This window comes from Falco punctatus (assembly GCF_963210335.1).
Source record: "Falco punctatus genome assembly, chromosome: 7".
Classification (NCBI taxonomy): domain Eukaryota; kingdom Metazoa; phylum Chordata; class Aves; order Falconiformes; family Falconidae; genus Falco; species Falco punctatus.
The window spans coordinates 31,972,758-31,995,700 of NC_137587.1; the positions used below are offsets into that span (position 1 = coordinate 31,972,758).

Consider the following 22,943-nt stretch of genomic DNA (forward strand, 5'->3'; position numbering starts at 1 on the left):
CAAAGCCCGTTTATACTTTGCAGTGCCCTTTCCCCTTTTCCAACCCAGGATTTGGGTCTGTGTTCTGTAACTGCAGCCTTCACCTACAGAAATTTGGCAGTTTGTAAAATCTAAAGTTGGTTGCTCTGGAAACAGACTGCAATTTCTTCCAGCTTCACAGCAAGAGCTGCTGAACTCCAAGACAAGCATAGCATCTCTGCTCAGTTGCTTCCCCAGGCCGACGATTTTTCCTCAGGAGTCACAGATCATTTCCTCCTTCTTACCCATCTATAAGGCCAGCCCCAGGAGGAGCTTTTGATTGACTTGAGGGAACACTGAAGCCTTGAAGTACCTTTCACAAAAGGAAGCTGGCACAGGAAATCTCACACGGGCCCAAAAAATACCAGACAACATCTGCCCGAGTATCAGAAGGAGGCATGGAAGGGATCTATAGAGGATTATAGAATCAGGACCATTTCCTAAAAGAGAGCCCTTCTGCTTGGCACCTCCCTTCTCCCCAGTCCTATGACCTCTGACAACATCCTACGTTTCTATGAGGACTATTGGATATTACTTACATGTTGCCTGCTTGTCAGTCTGTTACTAGTCACTGAACTCCTGGTCTTCTGAGCTCCATCCTTTACCCAGCCATACATCAAAATATTTGGAATTGCTCGGGCACCCAAAACACACCCCGCTGGCACAGGACAAAGCTGTGGGTGTTTAACACCCAAGAAAGCACCCCGTTTCTTACCAGATTTTCCTCCTAGTGTCAGGCAGTATGAGGTGAGATCATTGGAAAGCATCCTTTTCCCATCTTCTCTCCCGCTTGGGGACCTGGATGCAGAGTGACCACAGTACGCACGTGGTACCCAGCTCTTTCTCAGTAAGGCGCAGATTACCTTCCCTACGGCACATGGCCAGCGGCGTGCCTGGCCTCTGGCATACAGCAAGGCAGCACTCCTGCTTCAGCTTTGCTAACTTGCTGTTCTATTAACGCACAGGGGAAGAGAGAAAGAAAAGACTAGGGAAACATCAGCAAACTGCTGTCTTACCTGCAAGATCCTGCCCAAACCATCTCCTCAGCAGATGTCTTGAACACCACGGACTCCTCATTCTCTTGATCGGAGTATAACAGACCAGGAACTCTGTGTCCAGGATGAGGTCAACCGGCCCCATGTATTCACAAAATAAAAACGAAGGCTCAGAAGCTATTAGGTTTCCGTTTTCTGTTATGTAGTACTGGTTTCTCTGTATCAGCTTGGCCCCTACCAACACTGCTGAACTCACGCTTTTATTAATCTACTTGGAAGTTGCTGTGACAGCCTAAATAGACTTAATTAGTCCTTTAATTAATGCGTATTTTAGTAGATATAAGCTGTCACAAAACACCAGATTACTTGAGGCCTTAGCATAACTGCTGTGCCAGCAGAGCATTATAGAAACCATTCAATACTATGTATTTCATTAAATACTAGAATGAAATTGCCCATATGTACTTGATGTAGAAATCTTCATCTCTAATTTGCACCAGTGATACACATGCAAATGATCAGAGCTGGAGAAAACATTCTCCTTTGCCTTCCTCTCTTCCTGCAGTAACCTAGTTCACATTAAAGGAGGGCAGCCAAGCGGTAATATTTTCCAGTTTCCATTTAATAATTTGTTTAAGTTAGCTAAAGCAAGTATAAGGTTTTTCCTCTAGGTAGAAGACTCAGAGTATCCTAGTAAGATAAAGACAAGGCAAAGAAGACAGTCACAAGAGAGCTTTCAGTGCTAGACAAGTATTCTTTTTAAGACACCGAGATATTTTTAGGGTCCAAGCTCTGCTTGAGCTCCTGTGGGGGTGCAGCATCAGCAGATTAAGCAGTGAGAACTCATGCTGAGCTACATCAGAGGCTGCAGGAGTAAACCAGCACCAGAGTACGCCCCACAGGCAAGCATGGAGAAGGTGAGGAGGGCAGAAGTGTCATGGTCCATCTTGAAGAGACTTAGCAAGGCAGTGGACTGGAAGTGTGAGAACTAACTAGGTGGTTAAACACAGGGAAACAGAAGCAGCTGAAAAACTTCACAGCAGTGATGGAGAGGAAGTAACGATACTCTCATTGTCCCCCAGTTGAGCTCTCCTCATGATCATTTGGAATTAGAAATTGCCAAAACTGTCCTACCTTATGCAGGTTTTCAGACAGTGGAGAAGATGCAGAGTTCATGTCAGAATCCAGCTTTGATTTTGCTGATGAATTGTAAGCAAAAATACATCAGAAGATGCAGAAAGGTCCACCTGGTCTTCAATCCCTTCAGGGATGCAAACCCAGTGCAAGTTCCCTTTCCATAATGTAAGAATGTGATTAAAATGGCACAGAAAAGGAATGAGGGCATGCTTGCCTTTGCTTAGTTCCTTTTTTCAGCTTTCCTTACAAGTAAATTTATTTAAATTCTTGGTTTTATTTTTCAGATGTCACATTAACCCCTAAGTGTGTCATCTTTTCACATGGGTGAGGAAACAAAAGCTTACCAACTCTTCCCCCAAAAAACCTTACCCCCTCTACTCAAAGGGCATGAGACAGTATGTTGCAGGGAGAGCTTCATACATAATTGATAAGCTCTGCATGCTTATGATTAAATTCTCACAGCTCTTCTTCAGTAACGCAAGGAAGCAAGAGAAAAGCCCTCCAGAGATGGGGGAGGGGGCTTCACTTATTTGCATAGATGAAAGCGCAGAGTTTGCTGCTCTTACACAACCAGCAAGTGGTTGGAGGGGGCACTCAACTCCACACATTTCTCTTTGACCAGCTGAGCAAACTGGTGCCTCCTATCACGGCAGTGACACTGGTTCTATTCTGTACCGTATGAGACAAAAAAAAACTCAGCCCAACGTAGAGCTGGCAGGTCAAGGTTCCCTGTGCTCCCACCAATACAGAACCCACTGCCATGCCTCAATCTTTTGGGTGCTTTTCCGCCTCTCCTTGACCGCTAAGTGCAAACAGCATCAGCTATGAGGAATTCAGAAATCTCAACTAACTGAAAACAGACACAGGCTTTGGGTTTTATAGCAGATATCATTTAATAAAAATTCAAAATATAATTTTCTGAAATATTTTTTTAAATAATTTTAAAAATTGTTTTCCCAGGTCAGGTTTAAATGATTTAAAAGCATAATTATTAGGAAGTACTCTTCAAAAGTGACATTTCACAACATCATTTTTTCCATTAAAGCAAAGGTCATGGTTCTAACGTGTTCAAATACAGACTTAACTCCAAATATTAATTAAGAAAACACCAAGTAGCAACACTTCTTCCTCAAAAATATACGTATCTCCCAAGGTCGGCCCATTGCCACCTTTACTTTTTTTGCACAAACTAAAACATATTAACACAGGACTAAGGAAATTAGACCCAGTGGAGAACAGAACAGAGAAATATTATCAGAGGAGAAAGAAAACTGGGAGAGATTTCCATAACCAGAATTGTAGACTTGCTGGTAACACTACCTATATTCGCTGCCTTTCTCACTGAACTAGCTGCAGTAAAAGCCAAACCTCCCATTACCACCAGTTCAGATTCTATTCAGACTGTATACAGCCTATCTTTGCCTGTCCTTTAAGGACATGAAAATTCAAATTAAGTTTTATCATTACAGTACGCCCACAGTGAAATTTCACCCAGTAACTTTTATCAATCTCACAAAAAGGAGTAATAAACAGAATTATTTCAAAACTTATTAACTTCTATCAATACAGAGAGTAAGAAAAAATAAGTATGAGCATAAGAAAACAAGATCCAAAACAAGACTCAATAGTAAGTAACCAACTGCACGTTAACAGAGCCTTTTAAATCAACATTTTCCTTTGTGCCTGCAAAACCAAGACACAGGCACCATCCTCTGATACTACGTGTCTTCTAGCTGAGCTCCTCCATAAGCAGTGACAGCCTTGATAAGGATTGTCCTTGCTTCTGTCACTGAGTGATCTTGCTCAGTTATCTAATTTAATTTTATTGATTTCTTCTTCTTGGCTTGTTGTTTGGACACGGTACCCAGAGCAGATTCTGAAATGCCCACTGATGTCTGAGGCAGGAGTAGTTTTCCAGACTGTGTTGGGTACTTCGTTTTCATAAGGACTTTAAACAGTGGCTGGGACAACATATGTTTTAGTTGTTTTTTCATCCCCTTCAGCATCTTTTGCTTCTGGCTTTCTTCTTGCTCACTAGTTTTTCTTCCTTGGGGCAGAAATCAAAGATATAGAAAGTTACAAAAAGACAATAACTTGCACTGGCCTCTTCAACCAGGCTTTTGTAGTGCTAGAGGCAGATGCTAATCTCATCTTTCTCTCTCTAACAAAGTCATACAACTCCCATATAGTCTTCCAGTCATCTATGACACTTTTAGATCACCCAGGCTGTCCACAGGATAACAAGATCAAGAAGAATCCTGACTACTGAGCAACTACGGCCCAGGTATCATTCTGCTAAATCATTCAGTTGGCTCTCAACCCAGAACAGACTTGGGAACAAAAGAAAAGGGGCCCTAGAACATAAAGTATTAACCCAGGGCTTCCATCTGGGGCAGAAGATTCTTCTGAGTGTTTCATTCCTTTAGTCATGCCTCATTTCAGCAACTGCAACACAGGATGCCCTTTGTTTCTTATACATAAAAAACAGTTAGGTGCTCAGATTTAAGAACATAGGAGAAAGCATAACATAAGAAAGACTTGAGATATTTTAATAGGGTCTCCTGAACAGGAGAGAATAAATGAAATCAAGGTTGCTGTAATGTAAATTGAAAGGATATTACTAAATCCTTTGTAAGAGCATCAGAGGCATTTCATTTATGGGAGGAATGACCAAGATTTTATTGTCTCAAACAAGCTACAGAAGAATCGGAGACTGAATACATTTTAAAGCATGAATTTGGCAAGATTCTGGGTGGCAATTACAAAGTGCTTTGCTTGAGAGCCACAACTTGGACTGGATGTGCTGTTTTGGAACTCACGCCAAAGAACAGCATACTCACATTATGTCAAAACAAGACAGCAGAGTGCTAATTATCTGAGAGTGCTCCTGCAGTTTGGACAGAGACGATTACTGTTTGCTTGCAAAGTGGCTAAGAACAAACTAGTCCAGCCACGAGTCAAAGGAAAGAAAAAAATTAATATGAACATGCTTCAAAATTAAGGCATCTGCGTATTTAGCAGCTAACAGGTTAGAGACAGCTTAAGCTGAAGTGACCCAGGCAGCACCCCTATTCAGCATGCCTTCAAAGAACTGGTAGGAAATCATACCTTTAGCTCCTAAAATTTGAACACAACGCGGTATTTTACAGTGCATCTAAACATTGCAAAACTTCACGGCATTGAACTAATAGGTATCTGTATCTGCACAGCCCTACACATTCTCTCAGGCACAGCCTGTACAACATTGAATTTTAAAAATAGAAGAAATCATTTACTTCTAACAGACCACCAAAAGCCTCGGCAACTTAAATGTAAGTATTGGCCATTTAGCCCACACAACTCAACCTACATAAGGCTCACATAATTTTTGGTGTTTGCTAGTGCTTCCTGGGTGTTCCCACACAGAGCTGTCAGGCTCCTGTCCTGATGCCTGACTACCAGTGGGGTGGGAGAGATAAGCAGAAGTGGAGAAACAGCTTTTTCTTTGACACAGAGGGGGCATATAAGGCTGTTAAGATTACCCTAAAATATTTGCCAGAACCTAAACAGTTCTTGTCTTATGACATGTGGACTTGCCTTTGATTTGCCAGAATTGTCACACCTCGCTCCCTCAGCTCCAGGACTAACTACTGCACACCCATCCTGAAAACACCAGCACCACCACATACAAAGTAATGACACTCCTTTCCTTCCCCTTCTGTCCTGCAGGTTTTAAGAGTTTCTCTGTCATGGTGAGGCTTCTTCTGGATACCAGAAGCAGCTATGGGATCAGCTGAGCACGCCCTTAAACAAGCATTTTTACTTGCCCATAAACATGTCATCATCAAGATCAATCTCAAGAGCCTCTGCTGCTTGCTGGAGCCACGAGTTGTGCTGCTTTGCTCGACTGTTGAAAAATTCTGCCTTCTCAATCTGCCGTGCCAAATTCATCCGCTCCTGCAACAAAAGTACATTTTAGACAGTATGATCAGGTTTAAATGTGGGTCACTTCAGCAGAATCAGTGTTTCAGAGCATGCATTCCAACGCAACTGAGGTACAGAGACACTTTTTGGTGTCCCAGCAGATGTCCCATGTCACAAAGACATGTAATCATTTGCTAAAGGGTTTTCCTTCTTCAGATCCATCATAGAATCTGACTTCTAAAACATCTCAGCCACTAAACATGCCTGAATGTTAAGCGAATCATTGCAAACACTTCAGAGACATCAAGGGCAAATCATGATTTAAATACCTATCATTTCCACGTTACATATTTACATAGCACAGCTGGATCTTAAAGTTACTAGTCTCGGCAATAAAGGACAACCACTAGCTTCATCCTACTCTGAAGAAGTGCCTGCAGGCCATATGGAAGGAGTTATGTTCTCAGAAATGCACCTGCATGTTGTTCAGGCACAGGACAAAATGTCCTGTCCTCCTTCCCTGCTGCACACAGGTGGAACAAAGACGTCCAGCAAACCTAACCTGACCTGCAGCCTTCCAGCTGGGCCAAGCTGTCTCAAATAACTAATTCATTATGCAAAGAAAATCTGCACTGACAGTAAACAATAATGAAACAAAGTTCTGCTGTTTGGAATGTGCCTGCAGTTACACAAAACAAACCCTGTGCAGTACACCCTGACCACCTCAATTGAATAGTCTGGTGCTACACAGTTAACAGCACCAGACAGAACTGCCAGGATAATGAAGATGCAGAGAAAGAGGAAATTAAAACATGCAGTGGTCTAATAAAACAAGTCAGTCACTTCTTACATCATTACAAGAAACAGTTTTTCCATCTTTGTAAAACTTGAGTCCACTTTCAGTCTCCCCTCTACCCTGGTTCACCAATTCTACTCCTCTTAAGCATGAAATCCCTTCAGACTTCTCCTGAACTTGAAGGCAGGCATGCAGAACCAGGGAAGGAATGTGCCAAAGGGACATAAAGAACCAGCAGCACTATTGGTCCCAACTACAATGGCTTTGTGATTAAGCCCAGGGCAAAGTTAAATGAGACCTGACCACATGAAGGACCTAGGAGGCTGAAGTCCTGCAACTACAATTACAAAGACATCTTTTCCGGGGAGAGGAGCACTATTATGGATAGAAGAGAAGATTGTGAGATGGTGGCAGGAAAATTTAAGTATGTAAACAATATTTATTTGCCCATTAATTGACAGAGCATGATAAGAGCCAAGAACTAGTCATCAAGAAACACAGAAGGGACCTCTGAAGAAACACTCTAAAAACAACAGATTTATTTCATTAACCAGAAACATTTGGGGGGGGGGTTGAGGGAAAAAAAATAAAAGCCAAACTCTCTTTGTAACTACCAAGAGGAGAAAAATGAGTCTGTGGAAGCATTTCTTGGATTTTCTTCCTCTTTCAGAAAGCTGCATCTCCTGAAAGATTCACACTGAATACCCCATTTACAGCAAGCTTGGGCTCTGAAATTTGCTGACATTATCCCCACGGTGAGGATACCACTGCTGCCACTGGGGCAGACCCTGGGCTCAGTCCAAGCCAACTGGATAAGCATGAACCAGAATACTATAAGGAAGGTATCTGTTGCATTATCTGGCTGCTTGCATTTTTCTCCTGTTCTCAATGATTGTACAATATTCACACACTCCTAACCCAGCCAGATTCCTTTCAAATGCAATATTTAAATATGCCCCATTTGTACATGGCTGATGTCACTCAAACTGTTACAGAGACTGCTGAGACATGAGAAGTAGAAAAATCTGTGGTGACCAGATGCTTTCTGAAATACGTTGTTTTCTAAATCCTAACTACTGTCTATCTTGTGAGTTCATGAATGACCAAATTCTCCTTAAAACAGGCAGTAACCTAGAAAAATGAAACATACATAGCTTGACAGGGTTCAATGGCAGCTGTGGCCTCAAAGTATAGGAACTTTTAGAAAAGCAGAAAACTCACTACTTCAACTGAGGCAGATGAAGACCACTGAAGATCTGCGGACCTGCTACTGTTCTCTAGTCTTACTAACACAAGAGGCTATAAACAACACACTTAACAGAGCCATCCCTGCTCCCCAGCCACAAAACATATTCCCTTCCCTGTACTGTTTTTGGGAATCTAGTCAGAAGCTCCTCATAATAACATTCAAGAAACATGTGATGTTTATGTTTGAACACTTTTCTTGGGCTAGTTATTGAGGAGAAATCACAAATATTGCTTAAAAAAAGATAGTGTGATCAACTTCATTTTCAAATCCAGGTCCTGAAGAGTCGATTTCACCTGAAACCAGGAAGAAAGTGATGGGCAATGCAATAATGTAAGTAAGCAAGCAACTGCTCAAGTTGCAAAGAGATTGTTGTTTCTTTACCTTGACAGAAGTCATGCACTTGGTTTCAACTGGAAAAAATGGCAGCTCTTCACTTTTCTGCAATGTTTTATAGATTTTCCTAAAATTCATCAGGTCATCAGGGCCAATGAGCAATAGGCTAAGGCCTTCATTGGCAGCTCGGGCTGTCCTGCCACTTCTGTGTACATACAACTCAGACGTACGAGGGACCTGCGAAGATTCAGAGAAACCATTAAGCTGGGCATGGAAAGCTAGCAGCAGCCTGTCATGCTTTTGCCAAGAGGTTGCCAGAGAATACTGGTTTTTAACATACACATGAAGCATTGCATGTAACATAGCTGAAGGTAACCTAAAAGATGATGTCAGGGCACATTTTTTGTTCTCTGGTCCAGTATCCTTCCTTGCACAATCTTTTGTGAGTCTCTCCTAACTTCTGACCCTCTGTCATTTCCTTGCAAAGCAGGAAAAAAATTGTATGTGTCCTCAGAGAGGAGTTACAGAGCTGAGTCATTTGACATCTTTGTATACTGAAGTTAAGCAAAAACCAAGGAGAATGATATCTGTTACATCATTTCACATATATAATCATGCACTCATGAAGTGCTACCTACTACAGTCAGTCACTACAGCAATGACAGCCTTAAGTACAAAGCACTAAGGAGAGTTAAATTAATAATGATTAAATCTCTGTACTTGGGACTATACTATACACAGGACAGAGAATCACAGCTTTATAGTGTTCAGGGTTTGGATCAGCAAAAGCTTATTTCAAAATCAAAACAGTGAAAGAAAAAATATTAAAAATATTTAACCTGGTAGTGGATGACATGCTGCACATTGGGAATATCAAGACCACGAGCTGCAACATCTGTTGTCAGGAGGACACAGCTGAGAAAGTGAGAACACTGAATGAACATAAAACTGAAAAGTAAACCATTTGCCAAGGAACATGAAACACAGCAACCTAGAATTCTAACACAGCATTTTAAAGAACAGATTTGTACTGTATCATCTGCTGGAAATATGCTGTTTGTTTGCCCGTACAGAAAAGGGTACCCAGTATTACAGAGGCAGTCTTGAAAGAGCAATTCTTAAAACAAAAAAATGCAAATGTTACATTCAGCAGGTCTATTCTGTTTCCAATAAAGAACTTCACCACCTTGCTTGATCCTGTTTTCCTATGCTTTTATTCTCTCCCAGCTCACAGGAATGCTAGTGCAAATCACTATTCAATGACCTAATCCAACCACCTGGAAGGCAGGTATGCTCACTTTCATTACCTTTTACAGTCGTCTGCTCAGACTGGGTTTAAACACATCTTTAGCCTGACATGACCATACCATTAACAACACAGTTGATCTTCTGGCAGGACAGACAGGTTATTACAAGTTTCACCAGCTGAGAAAAATCACATTATTAACATTATAGATTTAATTAACAGCTTTTTGCAGCTGAAATATCTTCTACCAAGTTGCCCTCAAATAAGTTCTCTCAGTAGAAATATAAGGGGTGGATTCTGTTCTGACAATTAGCATTTCTCCTTTAACCCTAGAAATGAAGAACTCAAAAGAAGTCATTCTTCTACATAAACAGCCTACTAGACAGATTAAAGTCTCCCTAGGGTATGAAATAATTAGTTTTTAAAAAATCTCCCAGAAACTGAATCAAGTTACTTGTAGGTAACAGCAATTTGTTAAGATTTTACGGCATCTGACAGCATACTCTATTGCTACAAGGTTCAAAGCAGAAATAAACAGAGAAAATTCTACTGCTTGCAACCTGCAGGAGGCTGTGATAGATGGTCTCATAGATTTCTTCTTGCCTTGAAAATCTGCAGTCTCTGAAAACACCCCATGTGGCCTCGGCCAATGCTGTTGATACTACATTTTGCCAAGGGATGCTGCAGATCTGTCACTGCAATTCAACCTCTCTTCTCTCTGCCTAAGTCTATTACCACAGTACAAATTTCCATGCAGTCTGACAGCACACAGCACTTCACAGCAGGACTACGCTGGGAGGCTTCTGGATTATGGAAGCACTGAGACCACGAACCTCCTCTCAAAGGCCATCCCAAAGCCAGCAGGAAACAATAATTCTTAAAATGGCAGGATAGGACTGCCTGGGTAAACCTGAGCGCCCACTGCTGCTGAAAGGCACAACTCAACTGCCCCTTCTCTTGCATTGCTGTAGGATACCTTGACCCAGAGGAAGCTATTTATCTAACTAAACCCACAAAGCCCTAACCCAGCAAAAGATGGTTAGTTTTCTGATGGCTTAGTGAAATGAAACAACTTACAGCAGGATCAAGTGAGCTGCACAGCCAGGGCACAGGGCAAAGAGATGTGCAGGATGGTTATAAAAGTATCTGGCTGAAAACAGGGAAAATGACAGCTCCTTCAGCAGCAATGAGCTGCCAGATGACCACAAGATAATTCAGGCTCAAAGGGACCTCAGAAGGTCTCTTGTCCAACCTCCTCAAAGCAGGATGAATTTTAAGTCTGGACCAGGCTGCTCAGGGCTTTATCCAATTGAGCCTTAAAAAAAGCCTCAACAAATGAGCAGCCTGTTCCAATGCTTGTCTGTCTTCACAGAGAAAAGGTTTTCTTATATAGCCTGAACTGCACGTTTCAACTTACACACACTTTTCCCAGGTGACATAAGCCCAGTGCCCTCAGCCTCTCCCCTTGCAAAACCAGTGCTTCCTGACTACCTTGGTGGTCCCTCGCTGAACTCACTCCAGTTCACCACCTCAACCATCAGGTGAAACCTCATCCTTAATCATTAATAACCTGGACTCATGAACAGGGTACTCACATCCCCAGCTAACTCCCTCAACCTGCTCCTACTCTGAAAGACCTGTTCTCTCTCCCCACTACCCTTTACATGATTTCTTTTTTCTCTACTAGTAAGTAGAAAATAACTCACCTCTCTCGCTCAGCAAACCTTTCCAGGTTTTTCAGCCTTTGCTTTTGGTGCATGTTGGCATGCAAAGGAAGAGGATCACAATTTAAGATTGTAAGGAGAGAAGTGAGGCGCTTTATGCAGTCTATGCTGTTTGCAAAGACCATGGTTCTTCCTGGGTACTGGAGAAGGAAGTAATAGAGATAATAGTCCTTCTCATTTGTATTACAGTGGATTCTGGTTTCTGTCAGAGTCTCAACAGTAGCCTCTTTCCTTGTTAAGTCTATTACTTTGGGTTTGCCCTTTATTCCTACTTTTTCCATTAACAATTCTAGTTTGGTCTTCTTGTCCATCTTTTTAGCATTCTTCTTCTGTAAAACTCTTGTGGGAGTCTGATGGACTAAAGTCAAAGTGGCAGAAAAAACTAAAGTCTGTCGTTGAGGGTTATACTGTGAATCATTTAAGATTTCCAACAACTGAGACAGCTCTAAGAAGTGACCTTTCTCAACCATTCGGTCTGCTTCATCAATCACAAGGCACCTGTCAAATAGAAAACACACAATAAAAAAACACTTGTGCAGATAAACACAAATCTGCTACACTCAAAAAGAACTTTTCCTGCTAAACATGTAAGGGAAGTTTTGCATGTAAAACCCAAAGGAGCACCAGGTATGCTGGGGTAGCTACAGCAGTCTTCCACATTTCCTTTTGAAAAATGAAGTTTCTAAAAGAAAAATGAGGGTTTTGCTACTAGCTTTAATTGACATTTCTGCCTATCAAGATAACCAGTGTGCATGTCGATAAACACTCTGGCAAAGACATAAGTTCTCTTATATAGTCTAAATTATTTAATCAGTTAGTAAATGTAATCAGTATGCAGCGATGTCCACTTCAGTACCCAGCAGTTAGTCTAACAGGCACCTTTACCTGAGCTGCCGAAGATTTGAAAGATGTGGGTGTCTCTCTTTAATTAACTCCCACAGACGGCCTGGGGTTGCAATTACAATTTCTGGCTTCCGATTCAGTAAACGTTCTTGCTTCTGTGCAGCCATGCCTCCAACTAGAATTGCAGTCTTAATGCCTAGAACATATAAATAATAGTTTTTATCTCACTAATTTATCAGTGAATGTCTTTACATACATCCAGTCAAAGAAGTATTTTTAAAGTCTATACCACAACTTTCAGCAAGCATTTTAGCCAGGAAATTTCAGGGTGTTTATGTAACACTGAACACACACACCCCAATTCCCTCAATTTTACAGAAAAATCCTCGTTATAGTTAGAAGCCAAAAATATTCTTTTAGTCCACCCATTTTCCAATAGCAGGAAGAATCGTGTATGTCCTCCATACCTGTTAGCTTTGTTTACCTGTACTTCAGAATCTTCTATTTTGCCAATTTTATCTGCATGAACCAGCGTGTTCCTGTTATTCATAACAAGCAGGCCCCTCCAAGAGTAAGACTGAGAAATGCTTGTCAAGCTAGTAACTGCTTATTTGCTATGGAACAATCCTAATAATCCAAACAATAAGGCCCCCACCCAAGTAATGATTCTCTGGAGCGCACATTAGCGCAGACCCTCAGTTAGCTTTAAGCAATTTGCTCAGGTACTAAAAGGTGTTTAGCAAGAGAAGCACAGACTCCGCACACGGCTTATTTCACTCTACTCTACAAACATACGCTGGCCCATGACAACCTCAATGCCACCGTGCAAGATTCCTCCAGTATCTAAGATACCACTGACCCTTCCTCCCCACTACCTGCGGAACGCCACGCTTCCAGGTGGGCATATTTTTCAAAGTGACTTTGAGACAACAAAGAAAGCCTACATCAAAACATTTTCTCTTGCTGCTACAATGATATATCACTTGGACAGCAGATTTTTACTCACAAATACCACTGCTCCTACCAGAACTGTACTGACATAAATTGATTATTTCAGGCTAGGAGTTAAAACTAGCTTTGTAATCAGTTGTAGACTGATGAGCACAGCAGGACATAGACACCAAAAGAAGGCTTTTAAGCACATCTCACACACTGCACAAATATGCTTTTCAATAAATAAACAATTACTACTGTTGGAGAAGTAGGGAGTTGTTTCCCAATTCTCCTCAACTTGAACAGTTTCACATCCTCACTCACTCACTTAACAGATGTGCTGACCTCTGGTCTGGAAGAGAAAGGTACAGAATGGAATTGCTTTCATCAGGCTTGTCACCCAACAATATGCTGTGGCCCAACTGCCACATAGGTGAATCAGACAATCAAGCAGTGCCTTCTACCCTCAAAATTTATGGCCATAATTTAAGTTTTTTGATAGACAGATGTATTTATATATATAGTTTGATCTATCTATTATCTACATAGATATATCTGTCAAAAAGGGAAATTATTTTTTAATTATATATATATACACTCATAATGAAATTATTTTTTATAGATAACCTACATTACTCAAAACCAGGACAAGTTAGCTGTCACTGGGTATCTAGTGCCGATTCTCTGTTGCTAAAGGACTAGTCAACAGCTATTTGAAGAAACATTTTAAAGCAGAATATCCCACATTAACTGTTTACTTCCACATGCATCTCCTTGAAGAATCTCAATGCATTTCTCAAACATCAGTGACTATGAACCCTAACTCTTCAAAAGCCACCCCAGTTTTACGATGCAGAAGAAGCTGTGGCACGCATTCTGGCTCAATCCCAATGCCAAGATCCAAACACAGCATAATTTGGGACATGGTCCATGGGGTCTACATACCTGTAAACTTTGCAACTGCATCAATGTGGTGTTTTACTTGCACAGCTAATTCTCTCGTGGGAGTAAGGACCAGTCCTAAAAGAGGTCTCTTTTCATGGGAGCCAACAGTATGTGCCTCATCACCAGAATCAAAGTCAAAATTCTCCAGCACCTTCACACAGCCTGTTGTGAAAGATGCATCATCTTCATCTCCGCTACCTTCAACCTGCTGACGGATTAGCTTTTCCACTTCACCCTCATTTTCCCATCTTGTTTCTTCATAATGCTGATGGGACTCCTTAGAAGCACTGTCATTTCTGCTTGTTGAGCTATTTGATTTTTGCCACTGCAGCACAGAGTGAATCATTGGAATTGCAAATGCAAGCGTTTTGCCGCTTCCTGAAAAAAACAAACAATAATAATATAGACCAATAAGTCATTTATTTGAAAAGATGAGAAAAGCAACATCTAATCACATACTGACCTTGAAACATACAGTTGTAACAGACACAAACTCTTGATCTTTGTAAGACTAGAAACTTGCAGCAATAGCATCTTTTCTCCTGTTCCCTTTGTACATCTCCCTGAGGTCACCAATAGCATGCTCCCCAGGGAACAGGTATTTTTCCAATCTCTAGTAGGTCAGGCAGATTCATTTGTTCTGAAACTGTTTTTTAAAAGCTGCAGTTGCAGCCAAGATATTTTTAAAGAACTGTATGCCCGTAAGGAGAATACCATGCCCTAATTGACAGTTCTGATCAGTGTTCTCCAAATAAACGAACAGCAAATGAGGCCAAGGGCAAACTGGAATGTACTTGAAGGATTCACTTTCATCTTCAGTTTACAGTACCATGTTTACAACTTTCTAAGAAACTGTATTTTGAAATACGCCACCATCTAATTTCCTGATCTATCGCAAGCTCACATTTTCCTAATCAAAACATATATATCTGATTTTAAACAGATAATCCACTTTGGAGAGAAGAGGGCTGTTAAACACAAAAATGCTCCCCTGACTTTAATTTCAAAGGTTCACTGTCCCAAACTGCAAGTCACATCCCTGCCACATATTCCCTTCTGAACTATCTGTCATGAATAAAGATGTTAAGTGAAGTCTGGTAGGCACATCCATCCCAGTTAAGGTTCTCATAAATATCAGCTCATTGGTCACAAAAGCAGCATCCAGAGCACAAGACACTATTACACCATTCCTGCAATAGGCCACTGCTGGCAAGCAGTCCCCTGGAGATCGCATCTCAATTCCTTGAGCATTGTTTATCCGTTATCACAAACCCATTGTGGTTTGCCAAATTCAGCAACATGGAATTTTGCCTATTTAGGGGAGAACCTTAGTAATAGTTACTATACAGCTATGACCACCGGCATTATCCTGACCAATACTGCTGCAAAATTTCCTCGTATTCACTTCCCCACCTTTCTGCATGTCTGGGAGATCTCATGACTTCTCCACTTGAAGTAGAAAACATTTATAATCTGGATTTGCAGAGCACTTATGCAATAAGATTCTGTATTACCAGAACATCTGTTTTTAAGGTGAAGAACACTGCTGATCTTGAGTTAAATGTAATACAGTATGGTTGGTGCAAGTGTCAGTACTGCACTCAAACTAGATTATGGCTGTGATAATCACGACTATTCTGCAGGCACTAGATTCACCCCAAAATTAAACAAATAATCAGCTCATGGGGCACATTATCTTCATGACACATGAATCACACACCACAGCCAGGCCTGCAAAACCAGGAGAAAAGTAAATCTTGGTATATCTAGATATTACAGCAGCTCAAGCCAATTCATGCTCTTTTAAACAGTTTTAGATTGTAAGATTTTACAATTTGGTTCCTTAACCAAAAACTTCACTAGTTCTGCAAGGTAATGAACAGAGCCAGTTAGACCTACTGCAAAAACGATAAGCCCTGACATTCCCTGTATCTGATCTCCACAGGGATCCACTGCCGTATCAAAATCTTGCCGTTCTCCCCTACAGTGCTACACAAGGGACTTTCACCTGACACATTCCTCCCTCTGTCCCAATGTTAAGAGACATTGCAGGGTGTAGAAAAAAAGAACTGGATAGTTTCAGCCCCTCCCAGCTTGCAGCGCTTCCTAACAGACAGTTATCTACATCTTTTCTCAAGTTTCTCCAGAACACTGATGATCCACTGGGCTCTCTGGAGAGAAGAACCAGGCTTTCTCTCATGAAAGAAGAAAATAAAAAGAGCAAAACACAGCCCTACTACCTCAGGGTAATGTGAAATTAGAGAGCAACAATACAACCTCCCACCAACTGTGCCTCAGCGCTGCCAAAATGGCACTTTTTGCAGTGCAAGAACACCATTTTAATTTTCAGTTCCATTTTCAAAAACATTCCCTGCAGGGTTTTCTAATCTTATTAAAGCTAATAGCACCAGCCTAGCTCTGATTAAAATGAAAATGCAAATGACTGCATATCTTATTAGTTACTATACCTTCATGCTCAAAAGCAGTAAATGGCTTTACAAGACAAGCAGTGAGATAAGGCAACAGGAACAGATGAAAAGAATGCAAAGGAAGCCTTTAAACCAAGGCAGCTTCCAATCATGCTTCCTATTTTTAGTTTTTTTTGGGAAAGAGACATTGCACTGCTAAGATGGTAAAATTTCAACGGTACGAGCAGCAAAAAAAAGTCAGAGTGAACATAATGCTTTGAGACTTCACAGCATTAAGTAAAAAAGGAGCTGTAACAAATTTCATGAAGGCTCGCAATGCTCAATGACAAAGGCATGAGCTGATCACGAGATGGACAAGAGACAATACCTCTCAAGTGATCAAGGTAATACTCACTTCAAGTGCAAGCAGCGAGAAGGGCTGGTGACAATATACAGGCCAAACCGAGACAGAGCACAGGGTGGGCCTGTTGTGCTACAACAAAGGCCTAGGCCACATTCATGCCTAACGCGGTACCTAGTATTTATTTACTGTTCCAAGCTACTATTGAATCATCTTCAGAGGAACCTAGTTCTCTGCTTTGCCTTGGCACAGGGACATCCACAGGAGTTAAACTGCTGGAAAAATGACCCTGTTTGTTTCATTAATTCCAGTCTTTGCAGTGTATGACTTTGCAGTTCCCAAACTAGGAAACAATTTGAGAAACAACAGAAAAAGAGACTTCCGTCAAAAGCATAAAAACTCATTGAGACTTCAAAGCTTTGCACAGCGTGTTTTGTAAAGGTGGAATGTCCCGTGTTTCTGAGTTACAAAATTTTAGTATTTGCCAATGAATCATTGCTAATATGTTGGATATGCCAAAGATACAAGCTCTTCTCCTACATATAAATACTGCTTCTGCTACATAGAAAAACTCGTAAACGTGACGTGCATTTCAATAGGGCAGATGGGAAGTTCCCAGCATATACAACTGGTTTAACAGATCTGTACCTGTTTCGGCAGCACCAAGAACATCCATGTTATCCCGGATGGCAGAAGGCAAGGCTAAGGCTTGAATAGGAGTTGGAGCACTAAATCCCAGGTGGCTCAAGGCCCGCAACACTGCTTCAGGTACAAACAGGTTTTTCCATGCAGACACATCAGCTTTGTGATCAGTCGAAGCAGATAAAGCTTCTGTTGTCCAGTTTTTAACTTTTTTAGAAGTAGGTACTGATGGAAAAGCTTCCTGAGCTTGAGAAGCCTTTTTTTTAGCTACCTTCTTTTTCTTTGGAGCATCCTTTCTGTCTGAAGTGCTCTCAGCCACAGGTCCATGGGCCTCACAATCTGCTGCTTCGATTATTTTGTTAGACTTTGCCTCTTTATCAACTGGCATATCAACTTCTGCTGTGTTAGAATCATCACTTTTATCTGGTTTGCTTCTTAAATCCTTGTTTTTCTTTTTCTTTTTGGGAGGGACGACAGGTTCTTCCTCCTCCTCCTTAACTTCTGAAACACTCACAGCCTTTCTCTTCGTCTCTTTTACTTTCCCTACTTTGGAAGAACTTACTAATTTGTACTCTGTAAGTTCCTCCAAGCATACTATATCTCCGAAGTCCTCATCCCCAAATAGATTGGGGTCGATTTCCACAGTTTTCCATTTTCCTAGTACTTTAATGCCTTTTTGTTTCGGTTTAAAGTGAGATCTAAATCTCCCTCCTTTTCTGGTCTTCATTTTTATCTAAAAAAGAAAGTGTGGGGGTGGGGAGCGGCGCATCAGATCAAAAATAATCAGGACTACATCGATGACTCAAACAAAGGGCAAGGCACAAGCCTTTTTGCCTTTTTTTTTTGTTGTTAATAGCGTTAATATGAATGTTTAACTATTTTAATATTAATTAACGGCATACAGCTACCACAGGCCAGGCCTACAGCTTCGCCCCTGGAACAGCGCCAGGGATAAAACCAAACCCGCCGGATAACCACACACCCCACCACCACCACCACCACCACTCCCCGGCCGCGAAGCTCTCCCGCCCTGCCTGCCCCGGCCACCGCCTGCCCCGGCCACCGCCTGCCCCGGCCACCGCCTGCCCCGGCCCAGCCCTCGCCGCCGCGCACGGGAGCTCCGGGCTCCTGCCGAGACCCGTGTGAAGCCGGCGGGGCCGCGCCGCCTGCAGCCCCAGGGCCCCGCCCCCCACCCCGGCACTTACCGCGCTCAGCAGCCCCCAGGCCGATACACAGAGCGCCCGCGAGGCCCTGCCCGCCGCCGCTAACGGCACCGCTAACGCCGCCGCGCGCCGCGTGCGCCACCGGGCGCCGCCATTGCCGCGCGACGTCACTCCGCCGCGCCGGCGAGCGCGTGTCTGGGGGCGGTGCCGGCCGGCGTGAGGCCGGGGCGGCGTGCGCGTGCGCCCCCGCGGGGGGCGGGGCCTGCGCAGGCGCGGGGGGTGGGGCCCGGCCCTGCTTACCCGGCGGCGCGCGCCGCGCTGGCGGGCCTCGGCGGGGGTCCGGGCCTGCGGAGCGGCAGACTCGGGGGCGAGCGGCTGCGGTGACGCGCCCCGGCTGTGCGGGGAGGGTGGTGCCGCCGGGCGGGACGGGGCGCCGTGATAGCCCGGTGGCTCGGCCCGCCCTGCCCTGCCCCGGCCCGGCTCTCACCCAGCTGGGCCCTCGCCTAGCCGGCCGGTGGGGCGGAGGCGGGGGAGCGTGGGTGGCCGTGCCGAGAGGCGGTGTGTAGCCGCCGGTGCCCGCCGTTTCTCTCGGAGGTGAAGCGTGTGAGCCGGTCAGCGGTGAGGGCCGTTCTCAGCGCAGCCTGACTGCAGGGGCTCTAATGGCCCTAGGAGCGCTCTGGGCTCCTACCGGTGGCGGTGCGGGCGAGATGAGGGAGCCGGGCCGTCTAACGTGTAAGCAGCTCAGGTGAGGGAGTGTGGGCACTCCCGCTTCTCTCCCGTCTTGGGTTACCGGAGAGTAACGTCCCCTTGCTAGCGTTACTACTGACATAACCCGTTGCTGCAGCCCGGGTGTTACACAAAGCGAGCGGCAGGCAGTGGCTTGCAGCCCCCTTGCACTGCCAGTGCTGATGGTGGCAGCCACATCACCATAAAAACATGGGGGTTTTCTAATCAGGCACTGATTATCTTTCACGGGAACATCAGTAGCTGTTGTGCTGTTAGCACAAATAAGACTAAGGTGAAGATCAGACATACTGCTGTAGCCTTGACTAAGAAGGAATAGCAAAATGTGTTTACCTTCCTGCAACTGAAAATTTTCTTTTGGAATAGAAACATCTCTATAGATCATTTGTGTGTTACTGTGTGCATAATAAATCTAATTCAAGACAAAAATGCATAAAGGGCCGCTTAAATTTCAACTCTGAAATTAGCAGATAAGGTTGAATGTCATTAGCATTGCTCATTCAATAAAAAAACTTGTTATTCATACTTGCTCATGTGTTAATGTATTCTTTATTATTCCCTGTTTAGAAGAGTATTGTGGGAAAATCAATGCGATTTGGAGAAGAGTTGCAGATAGCTATAGAAGCAAGCATACCACTGAGGTCACAGCATGATTATTTTTTTTTCCCCTCCCTCTGGTGTGATCAAGTGCTTTTTGCAATTTGATCTGGGTGTAGAAAGAGGACATCAGAAATTATATGCTATGATAATGGAAGATTTTTACTTCTGCTAAAAGATTGGCTGGTACTCTGATACTCTGAACAGCTTCTTTTGGGAGTAAATATGGGGAAGAGAGGAAAAAACCAGGTTTCTAGGTGGTACAGACCAGGACAGTAGATTAAGGTGCGATTACACCAACAATTACAGTTATTTCTTCTCTGTGGTATCTTGGTTCTGCGAGAATATAGGAAAACAGAGGGTTGCTTGCTTTGCTTTTTATTGTTTTTTTAATATGGTAAGGCCAAAGGCAGAAATAAGCATATTAAATGTTTTCAAGGACAGCTTCAGGTAATCATTGCTAATGATCTGCTAATGCGTAACATGAGTTGCTTCCACTTCATATCCTCATGTGAGCAAGGCTAAAGAACATTTGATGCTTTGTAAGAAACGAGTTGAAATCAGTGAGAATCTCAAAGGAAGTTCAGGGAGCAGGATTTGATATGGTAGCTTTAACGCTTCAACCAGCAAACCTTATTTATGTAGTACTGAACTGGAGATAGCAATGACTGATGGTGCTAGCTCACTGATAGGAGCTGTGACTGCATCTTCATGTCCAAGTTTAGTTAGGGGTCTCAGCAGTCTTTATGCATTCCTTCATTAAAAGTATCTTTCCTTCCAGGTTGTGTGGATTCAAATTTGTAAGTGACAGTTTTGCTGGTTTACAGTTTTTCCATTTTATCTCTCTCTCTCTCTCTTTTTTTTTTTTTTTTTTTTTCCCCCTGGATATTAGCAGAAACAAAGGAAACAGATTTCTCTCAGATTCTGGTGTGGCTGACTTAATGTTGATCCCAAATAAAAAGTAAAAAATCTGTCCATATATAGTTTCAGAATTTGTACCTCTGTCCTGAAAGAAAAATTGAATATGGAAATGACTTGCCAAATCATGCTGAATTATGATTTTAAATGTAATTACTGACATATCTTTACAAGGCATAGGAGTATTCTGATTTTTTTCCTCAAGAATCCATTTGTGGATGCAGCTGGCTTTTCTTTTTGATCAGTATTGAGCTCTAGATGCTATTTATAGACTATTTATTACTAAATCTTAATTTGAAAGAAGGCACATGCCTATTTCTAATGAACTTGGAGGTTCAGAATGGTCTTGCCTACATTGAGGCTGTGACTCTTCTTACTGCCATGGTATGGACTTGTGTAAGAGGCATTCATTTTCTGAGTTGCTTTGAAAAAGGATAACTGAGGGAACTAAACATTTGCTTAGTTTGAGAGTAACATGAATCTTTCTGAGCTTTTGTAACCTGAAATTGACACAGCTTTGGTATGTTGTGACACAGATTTGTCAAGGGGAAGTGTGCATTTGTGTCCTACCAAAGAGTCAGCTGTTACACTCTTGGTAAATATATTTCCATTGCTGACGATGCAAAGCCAACTCTTGCATCTATCCACGACAAATGAAACACAAGTTTGCTTTAGCACCCAGGACGTTTTTAGATCAACAGTTAATTAAATACCAGGAAATTGTGAATTGAAGATAATAACAGGTATTAATAGTTAACAAGTCATGCCATTTGTCTGCTTGCATAACTCATGTCAGTACCTAAATATTTGATTATTTTATCAACGATTTCCAAATTATCTATGCCAATATGTCTGAGGGCCCAAGAGAAATTGAGGGATTTGATGTCTTTATTACAGAACTTTAGCTGTCAACTGATCCTTCTGTCCTTCCCAGCTATAAGCTTACAGTCCTGCAGATCAGTAGCCCAGAGATTGTGGTTTGGTCTCTACTGTGCAGTGTTAGATACTAGATATCGTAGTTTGCCAATTAATATTTTTCTGGTTTGTAACATATAAAAGATTTCTCCTAAGATAGGTCGATCCAGAGACCTTTGTGACCAGTACTGGTGTTCAAGCAGCTGAATTCAGTGCCAGGAACAGCTGAATCTGCATGTGAGCAACTGATGTAGGCTTTCATTCAGTAATCAAATTCTTTGGTTTCTCTCTTGTTTTTTCTTTATCACTTGCAGTAAGATCAGTATCTGCTTAACTACTGATTTTAATAGCCACTACTGCTAACAAAAGAATGTCACCATACTGTGATTTATATTAATACTTATGGTGCATTTTGCACATGAAAAACATATGGTGCATTTTGCACATGAAAAACATGAAAAATATGAAAAAAATATACTTGATGCCTCCTGTGCTTTGTAGGCTGCAGAATCTGCTCTTCTGTCTTTTCTGGCATGCCAGATGAGTGAGGCTGGTTGTCCTGGTTCTGAAGCAGGAAGGTAAAATCTTGGCAATCTCAGGCTGAAGGCTTTTTGTTGTCATATTTAAAAGTTCTGGAATACTGTTCTAAGATCTGACAAGATCTTAGGACCATAAAAATAATAACTCTAGGAGTTATTTATTATAAAATTAATAACTGGTTGTTAACTGGAGGAGAGTTTTAGTTTGGATTCTTCTTTCTGTCTTCTGCAGTGTTCTGGAACATTTTTCCTATGTTTCTCCAGTTTATTAGTTCTCTATTGTTAAAGCTTATTTGAAAACGTATACCCCATTGCCTGTGCTGCTTTTTTCTTTTACTTTCTTTGCTCTTTGTTCTAACTTTGCAGATGAGTTGCTTGCTTACCTCTGTGAAGCATTTTTGGTATATAATAGGCTTTGTCAAAGACATAGTGCTGCTGCTTTGGCTAATGTCTTCACAAAACCAGAGCAAGATAATCTCCAGGCATGAGATTTAAGAGTACTGGTACATTTAACTCTAGTTACAATAGCAAAGA

The 22,943-nt window shown here is 42.2% G+C and overlaps 1 protein-coding gene across 2 annotated transcripts; it reads right to left on the bottom strand.

The window, feature by feature from the left end:
• Positions 1-3,061: 3,061 nt before the first annotated feature.
• Positions 3,062-19,166, bottom strand: DDX24 (DEAD-box helicase 24). Of its 2 annotated transcripts, none has more exons than XM_080396265.1 (9): positions 18,739-19,166; positions 17,540-18,266; positions 14,123-14,500; positions 12,287-12,440; positions 11,384-11,899; positions 9,271-9,346; positions 8,480-8,668; positions 5,957-6,086; positions 3,062-4,197 (listed from the first exon to the last, which is right to left on the bottom strand). In XM_080396265.1, exons 2-9 carry the CDS (start codon positions 18,258-18,260, stop codon positions 3,962-3,964), a joined length of 2,400 nt encoding a protein of 799 aa, XP_080252391.1. In that variant the 5' UTR covers positions 18,261-18,266; positions 18,739-19,166; the 3' UTR covers positions 3,062-3,961. The 2 variants fall into 2 exon arrangements, with proteins under 2 accessions (XP_080252391.1, XP_080252390.1); XM_080396264.1 differs by having other exon boundaries at positions 3,062-4,193; positions 5,953-6,086; positions 18,739-18,896.
• Between the last annotated feature and the right edge of the window lie 3,777 nt (positions 19,167-22,943).

Coding starts and splice junctions, on each gene's coding strand:
- DDX24 (XM_080396265.1), bottom strand. CDS start 18,260: ATGAAGACCAGAAAAGGAGGGAGATTTAGATCTCACTTTAAACCGAAA. Junction 9,347..11,383: donor AGGTTTGCTGAGCGAGAGAG/GTGAGTTATTTT, acceptor TCACTTTCTCAG/CTGTGTCCTCCTGACAACAG. Junction 8,669..9,270: donor AGCATGTCATCCACTACCAG/GTTAAATATTTT, acceptor GAATCTTCGCAG/GTCCCTCGTACGTCTGAGTT.